This window comes from Eurytemora carolleeae, unplaced genomic scaffold (genome assembly GCF_000591075.1).
Source record: "Eurytemora carolleeae unplaced genomic scaffold, Eaff_2.0 scaffold1624, whole genome shotgun sequence".
In the NCBI taxonomy this organism is placed as follows: Eukaryota; Metazoa; Arthropoda; class Copepoda; order Calanoida; family Temoridae; genus Eurytemora; species Eurytemora carolleeae.
The window spans coordinates 1-8491 of NW_019398000.1; the positions used below are offsets into that span (position 1 = coordinate 1).

Sequence of the window (8491 nt, forward strand, 5' to 3'; positions counted from 1 at the left end):
ATGATAATGATAATAATGATATAATAATGATGATATCGATAATAATGAAAATAATGATAATGATAATATCGATGCATACCTGTCCAGTCATTGCTGCCTGTGTTTGAACGATCAATGTCTCCAAGTTAATTTCCTTTCTTTCCTTCAGCAGCTTTTTCTTTGGTTCCTAAGCATGTTAAAGGGACTGTAAGCGTTATTTTCTGTGACCCTCAATGCAAAGATGACAATGTTCGAATTACAATGGTACTTTATACCTAATCAAGTATGAATTAGATATATCCATGTTTTTGGTTATTAAAACTTTTTCTTTTCTTTTGTGGTTTCTATGCATAAGTTTCTTTCTCATAAGAAATATCTATGCATGAAAATATGCTAACAGTCTCTTTAAGAAGAAAACAAAATATATTTAAACTTTTGAACTTCACCTTTTGAGTGAGTCAAAATTTAATGGGACAAAGTTTTTTCTGAAGTTGATTTTAACCGTACTTTCAAGTTACCCTACATGCACAGATGCCAATGTCCCATTTTCAATTTAGATTTGATTTTAATTTTATTTTATCTGACAAAAAATAAAAATGTGAATTTTTTTTACTGAATTAATTTGAGAACTGACCTGCAAACTAACAATACTGGTTTTTAATACTTCTATATCCTTCAAAAATTAATAACGTTAAAATCAAAAATGTTGCTACTTAATCTGAAAATTGTCCCAAATCTAAGTTTAAGAACTCCAGATGGGCCTTTTTAAAAATAAAGATAAAGTTAAATCAAAAATAGAAATAATAATTATGATAGACAAATCTCAAAAATAGTTTTGATTAAGAGATTAAGACAAATATAATCAATACAGAAATAAAAATCTAACTCTTGGAGCTGAACTCCAAATTATATTAATAATAAAGATTATATACATAACACTAATAATAAGGAAAATAATATTGATAAGAATAGTGATAAAAATAATAATGATAATAATATCTAACCTCAACTCCAAAAGTTTTCCATTCTGGAGAAGGCTGTTTTAGGATTAACCTTAACCCTGTCACCTCCTGTAGAGACACCTAGAGGTAATAATAATAAATATTTCGAAATCTAAATTTTTAAAGATTTTTTTGTATCTTTCGGTCGAGAACTTAAAGGTCTGAGACCGTTATGAATTTAGCCCTGGTGGTACATGCAAAATTTTAAATAGATGGGATAGAGGAGATGCCGCTAAATGAACGCAGAAAAACAGGACAGCCACAAAACAAGAAGATTGGAAAACAGGACAGCCAGAATAACAAGAAGATTGGAAAACAGGACCGTCAGAAAATTAGAAGATTGGAAAACAGGACAGTCAGAAAACAAGAAGATTGGAAAACAGGACAGCCAGAAAATAAGAAGATTGGAAAACAGGACAGCCAGAATAACAAGAAGATTGGAAAACAGGATAGCCAGAAAACAAGAAGATTGGAAAACAGAACAGCCAGAAAACAAGAAGATTGGAAAACAGGACAGCCAGAAAACAAGAAGATTGGAAAACAGGACTGCCAGAAAACAAGAAGATTGGAAAACAGGACAGCCAGAAAAGAAAAAGATTGGAAAATAGGACAGCCAGAAAACAAGAAGATTGGAAAACAGGACAGCCAGAAAACAAGAAGATTGGAAAACAGGACAGCCAGAAAACAAGAAGATTGGAAAATAGGACAGCCAGAAAACAAGAAGATTGGAAAACAGGACAGCCAGAAAACAAGAAGATTGGAAAACAGGACAGCCAGAAAACAAGAAGATTGGAAAACAAGACAGCCAGAAAACAAGAAGATTGGAAAACAGGACTGCCAGAAAACAAGAAAATTGGAAAACAGTACATCCAGAAAACAAGAAGATTGAAAAACAGGACAGCCAGAAAACAAAAAGATTGGAAAACAGGACTGCCAGAAAACAAGAAGATTAAAAACAGGACAGCCAGAAAACAAGAAGATTGGAAAACAGGACAGCCAGAAAACAAGAAGATTGGAAAACAGGACAGCCAGAAAACAAGAAGATTGGAAAACAGGACAGCCAGAAAACAAGAAGATTGGAAAAATGATTACCTGCATTCTGCATTAAATACTTGTATCAATTAATTTGTTTTATAAAAAACGAGAAAAAAATTGTTGATAAAAAAGATTAGATATTTTAATACTTTATTATTTATATTATGCTTTACAGGTAATAAACTTAGGAGTTAATTAAAAAGAACTTGTGACTTGTCGAGCTAATTTCTGCCTTTCAATCAGCTGCTTATTTACCATTGAATCAGCTGATTATCTACCTGTGAACTAGTTAATTATTTACCAGTGAATCAGCTGAATATCTATGTATAAATCAGCTGATTATCTACTTAAGAATAAGCTTATTGTTTAACTTTGAGTCTATGAATCAGCTGATGAGTGATGATATATCTGTAAATCAGATGATTATTTACCTTTAAATCTGCTGAATATCAACCTATAAATCAGCTGAGTATCTACCTTTATATCTGCTGATTATCAACCTATAATTCATCTTAATATCGATCTTTAAATAAGCTGATTATTTATATTGTAAATCAACTGATTTTCTACCTTTAAACTTGCTGATTTTCCATATAGTAAATCAGCTAATGGTCAAAACTCTAAATTAGCTGATAATCCAGATGTGATTGTGAATCAGCTGATTATTTGCATTATCAGATTATTTGCATTAGCAGATTATCTACATATACGCTGATGATCAAACTTTAAATTTGCTGATGTTCTATACTGTAAACTAGCTGATTACTATCCTGTAAATCAGCTAATTATCTACATAGGGGAATTAGCTGATAATCTATACCTGTGAATCAGCTGATGTTAAAGTCACGTGATCTTGGCTTCCAGACTCATAATGAGGATTCTCCATCAACACTTTGTTCCTAATTAATCAATCAATTGATTAATTAATTGATTTTACAGTCGTCGTCGTTTATATCAATACAATAAAGACGATTTTCGATTTAAATTTTTTATTTCTACCAAGCTTATAAACAACATGAATACTCATAATCATGGAAGCAAAGAGAAGCTGTCACTTAACAGCTTCTCTATAAAAAGGTTGTTAGAAATTCAAATTTAAATCGAAAAGTCGTCTCAATTGTATTGATATAAACGCTGACCAATGTAATTGATTACGTAGATAACTAATAAATTAGTAGGAAATTACCTTATTGCTACAATCCAGTCCAGAATAGANAATAAATAAATAAATAAATAAATAAATGAATAAATAAATAAATAAATAAATCAATCAATCAATCCTAAATTATTAATTACCTCCTCTAAGGTTTCAGGCTCCGCAAAGGAAAGATCTGAGAAAAAAAAGAAAGATTTTATTTTACAGGATTATCCACAAAGGATGAGACTTCAGAGAGAGCTGTACGGAATTTTATATTTATATTAATCCAGAAACAGTATTCTTATTTCTTTCATTAAATAGGTCATCAAAATCATTTGATTAAACCATGAGATCATCATATTTTTAGTTTCAGGTCGTCTTTACTTGAATAAGAAGAAATAAAATATTACCTATTACCGAACATCCTGTACCACTGTTGGATGAATACTCTTCAAACTAAAAGAAAATACAAAAACTTTTTTTCTATCATTTTTATCAAATCCTAAAATTTTGAGATATTTTGTATAAAATCCTCAAAAATATCTAATCTAATGTTGCGCTGACCATAGAAATAAAACAGTTAATAGTTACACATGATTCAAAATGTCTTCCATTCTGTTGGAAACATTTCACCCACCACTCTAATTCTCAGAATTATAATTAATATCAGACTTAAACAAATACACCTCTTAGAAAAAACACAATGTATGATACTCAGCTTTGTACTGAACAGCTCTGCATTGTACAGTTCTTTACTGGACCGCACTGTAATGTACTGAACTGCACTGTACTTTACTTCACTGTACTGCACTGTACTGCACTGTACTGTACTGCACTCTATTGTAACTGTACTGTTCTATACTGTCCTGCACTGAAATGTACTGTACTGTACTGCAATGTACTGTACTACACTGTACTGTAATGCATTATACTGTTCTGCCATAGATAAATAAATAAACATCGATAGCTTATGTCCGCGAACTAATACTTCTAGGGGTCAAATTGTACTTCAATGATAAGCGGAGTGGTTTGGTGTTTTAATGGATTTCTTAATAGAGTTTAAAATACATAGATAAAGATAGATTGCGCATAAGACGACATTTTTCATCTTTAAAGATATAAATGTACAGAGATGTTTTAAAGATATTCCTATTATATAGATTAACTAGGTCGGTTGTGANACTGTAATGTACTGTACTGTACTGCAGTTTGTATTAGAAAATGAAGGTGTATTCTTCTGTAATAATGTGCGGGTGGGGGGGAGCTTGATGGTAGATTAGCATATATAAGGTTCTTTGTGTTTAACCAGCAATCTGATGTTCTCTCTATTAACTCTCGAGGATAATGGAAATTAGAAGTCATAATCGGATCTGGTCACAATCTGAACATAAAGAATACTAAAGGTGTTTGACTCGCTTTTACCACGAGGGTCCGCGAGATGAACAGTTTTCTGATCATTTTCAGCTCACATCATGGTTGTTTCTTCTTTTCTGTTTCTATATCGACTATCTAGCCTGCTTTTCGCAGATTGCCAAAATTAGGACTAATTCAAAGATAGTAATATTTGACAATTTAAACACTTTTAGGCATCAAAAAGATATAAAAGCAAAAACATGAAAACATATTAATAACTTTTGTTTCAAAGGATCTAAACACCTGGTTAGCTCGGCAGCATAATGCTGAGCAAAAACATGCACACAGGCTGATTTTTTTTACTTTCTTTCAAATACTTCTAAAATTCATATTTTCTTGACCATTGTCATTTGTCATAAATTAAGCATGATATAAAAGGTTTATAATGTCGTAACTTTAATGTGAAATCCAAACAATTGGGATCCCAACAGAGTATCAACTAACGTTTGTCTGGTTTGTAAATAAGGTATAGGAATGAGAAAGGACCAATGGGAGAAGGTAAAATAGGTTGGGAAGTGGAAAGGATATCAACTAAAGAGGATGTTGGGATTGGGATGGAAATCAGCTGTAGAGAAATTTGGGATTGGAAGATCTGGTATTAGGAATCAGTGAGTACTGCACTTTAATGCACGGTGCTTCACTTGTACTGCAGTACATTACAGCACTTGTATACCTGTATAGGAATTGAACCCTACTGTACGTTATGTTTGTTTTACCTGTATAGGTGTAGGACCCTACTGTCTGTTATGTTTGTTGTAACTGTATAGAGTAGGACCCTACTGTCTGTTATGTTTTTTGTAACTGTATAGAGTAGGACCCTACTGTCTGTTATGTTTGGTGTACCTGTATAGGAGTAGGACCTTACTGTCCGTTATGTTTGTTGTACCTGTATAGAGTAGGACCCTACTGTCTGTTATGTTTGTTATACCTGTATAGGAGTAGGACCCTACTGTCCGTTATGTTTGTTGTACCTGTATAGGAGTAGGACCCTTCTGTATGAACGGTACAGAAACCATGCTGGGAGCCATTCTTTTTTTAGTTTTCTTTTTACAACTGAAAGATAATAAACAGTGAGACCTAAAAAACTGGTAAAAGAGTACGATATATAAGCAATCATATGTTTATTTAGATGTTGTTAAAAAGCTCATCGTTTTCCAGTTTGCTTGAAAATCAAACTTATTTCCTGAAATGGGTCTGTGTATACTGCACACTTGATCACAATTGTTCATTGGACTATTTACAATCATTACTTGAGTATAACAGTCGTTTTCCTATTTCTTATTTTATGGGTCATACCAAATAGATTATCAAGTACAATAGAGGGAAACAGAGAAATGAACCAATTATACAAGACGTCACAAGTGTCAAATATAACAAGTAAAACGAAATTGTCTCACATTAGTTGACATGTTTTCCAAGATAAAATAAAAAGTGTAAAAACCGAAAATAAAGAACACATCAAATTTCACTTATTTTACTATAAGATAAGCACTTTATTCTAAAAATATCACTATTATTAATAATTTTGTCGGACACAAAAACTGAGTTGACTTAAGAATACAACTGTACCGAGTGTACAAATTCTACGTTGCCATCTATTGTACTAGAATCTATTTGGGTCAAACTGTAATGATTTGGTTTCATTGGAGTTGGAACACATCCCACATGCGCACCTCTGACCCTTTAGTAAAAGTAAATTCAACTTAAAGTCTGACCGCATCAACCTTGTTGCACCGGCTAGTCCTGTCCATAGAGCTAGGTACAGTACAAACTGGGACCGGAAAGGTTTACCCGGCTCGGAAATTCAAATGTACTACGGCTGCCCGTGCCCAGTACATGAGATTTATGTTTGTTAGAAGACTAACACAAAATAAACCTAAATCAAAGACGTTTAAAAATTGCGAATATTTTGATTTTATATATTTAAGAAACAAAATTAACAGAAACAATATTGTAAGCCGCCACTGACTCTGTTATAGAATAACAAAAAGTATTTTGAAATTGTGAACATTTTTTAAACGAACATAAGAACATTTTGTAAACATATTAACATACTGATGCATCTATTCTTGTTTACAAATTCCTCCCAAAGAGAACTGGTTTCAAATTTCAATGTGTACGCAGAGAATACACGACCGCAATTAACTTTCCTTGCATTATAACCTTAAACGTGACTTTTTAGGCTCATACCTAGGAACAGGTCACATCAAAATAATGTAAAGTTTACGTCAGATTCAAATCTTTTTTCAATCTTATTGAAAAGCTTTAGAATTGGTTTCTCTTATACTTTAAATTTATAAATCTGACTATAACAGTGATAACCAAAAAACTCTGGAATAGGAAGACGACTTTTAAACACCAATTTTGAATTTAAGTAGTCAAATGAACATGAGACACAGCAATTGTGCATTGTAAACAGACCCATTTAGCTAAATAAGTGATTTAATACCTTATTAGTAAAACTTTTTTCTTTATAACAACATCAAATACACTTTAGTATTTATTTAATGTCACCTTCCTATTCCACAGTTTTCTGGTAATCACTGTATGTTTTGTGTACAGTTTGTGTGTCTAAGGGACAAATAAAAACTGTTCAATATAGATACTCTAAACAGATTTTGTATAGTTCTCTTATTGATTAGACAAGTTCTTGGTTAGATAGATAGATAGATAGATAGACAGAGAGATAGATTTATATTCATATATATATTAATTATATTGTTTCAGATTACTGAATGATTCTAATGATGATTTTTATATTCTTTTCTCTCTCTTATTCCAACTTAACAATACTCCGCTAATTCCTTCCAAAATGTCGTCTTCACCCCTTATCAATATTTTTATCCACTAAACTACATATTCTCCATAGTTTTTTTTACACGTATTTTATTATATCTGTATACATTTTTATCCACTAAACTACATATTCTCCATAGATTTTATACACATATTTTATTATATCTGTACATTTTTATCCACTAAACAACATATTCTCCATAGATTTTATACACATATTTTATTATATCTGTACATTTTTATCCACTAAACAACATATTCTCCATAGTTTTTATACACGTATTTTATTATATTCTCTTTCCAATACAGTGGTCCCCATGAAACATCTATCATTACTCAATCTTCCCAATTACTCCAACTTCCAATTTACCAACCCTTTTTATCATCCTAACATTCATTGAATCCCCACCCCAACTTCCACTTCTGTTGATATCCATTCCAATTCCCAACCTATTTCATCTATTCCCAATTGGTCCCCATCTAACCTATTCCAACTTCTTAGTCATCATCCTAATCCCAATTCTTCCAATCCCGACATTGGTTAACATTCATTTGGGATTCTTATAGTTTGGGATTTTACGTAAAAAATCAGAAAAAAATGTTTTATATTATTGCCGACTTTTTGCATGACAAAATATTATTATTTAATATTATGATTAATTGTTTCATGAGTGCTATTTTAAAACACCTTTATCACACCAGTTATATAGTCCATCGTCCATAATCTCAGACTTTGCGAGATGAAAAGTTTCTAAGTGACAAAATAATAGAAAAGAAAAATTATTTTAATCTTTTTTTTTCCTTTTTTTCGACGTTCGTATCTGGTCTGAAGTTTGTACTGGATCGACATTTGTACCAGTCTGATCTTAACTTTGTATCAGTCTGATGTTTCTACCAGTCTGATATTTATATCAGTCTGATGTTTGTATCAGTCTGATGTTTGTATCAGTCTGATGTTTGTACCAGCCTGATGTTTATACCACTTTGATGTTTATACCAGTCTGATGTTTGTACCAGCCTGATGTTTGTACCAGTCTAATGTTTGTATCAGTCTGATGTTTGTATCAGTCTAATGTTTATACCAGTCTGACGTTTGTACCAGTCTGATGTTTGTACCAGTCTGATGTTT

The 8491-nt window shown here is 31.8% G+C and overlaps 1 protein-coding gene and 1 long non-coding RNA gene across 2 annotated transcripts; both read right to left on the reverse strand.

The window, feature by feature from the left end:
- Positions 1–79: 79 nt before the first annotated feature.
- On the reverse strand, positions 80–2914 carry LOC111716560 (uncharacterized; the record flags this gene model as incomplete). The annotated part of the gene is given in 4 exon segments (XM_023492048.1): positions 80–166; positions 614–652; positions 984–1061; positions 2836–2914. Coding segments are annotated over 4 exon segments (270 nt in total), but the record flags the coding sequence as incomplete, so codon positions are not given.
- Positions 2915–3279: 365 nt separating this feature from the next.
- On the reverse strand, positions 3280–5621 carry LOC111716561 (uncharacterized). Its single transcript, XR_002768531.1, has 3 exons — positions 5538–5621; positions 3564–3609; positions 3280–3346 (listed from the first exon to the last, which is right to left on the reverse strand). It is a non-coding gene; the product is annotated as an uncharacterized LOC111716561 (long non-coding RNA).
- Positions 5622–8491: the final 2870 nt, after the last annotated feature.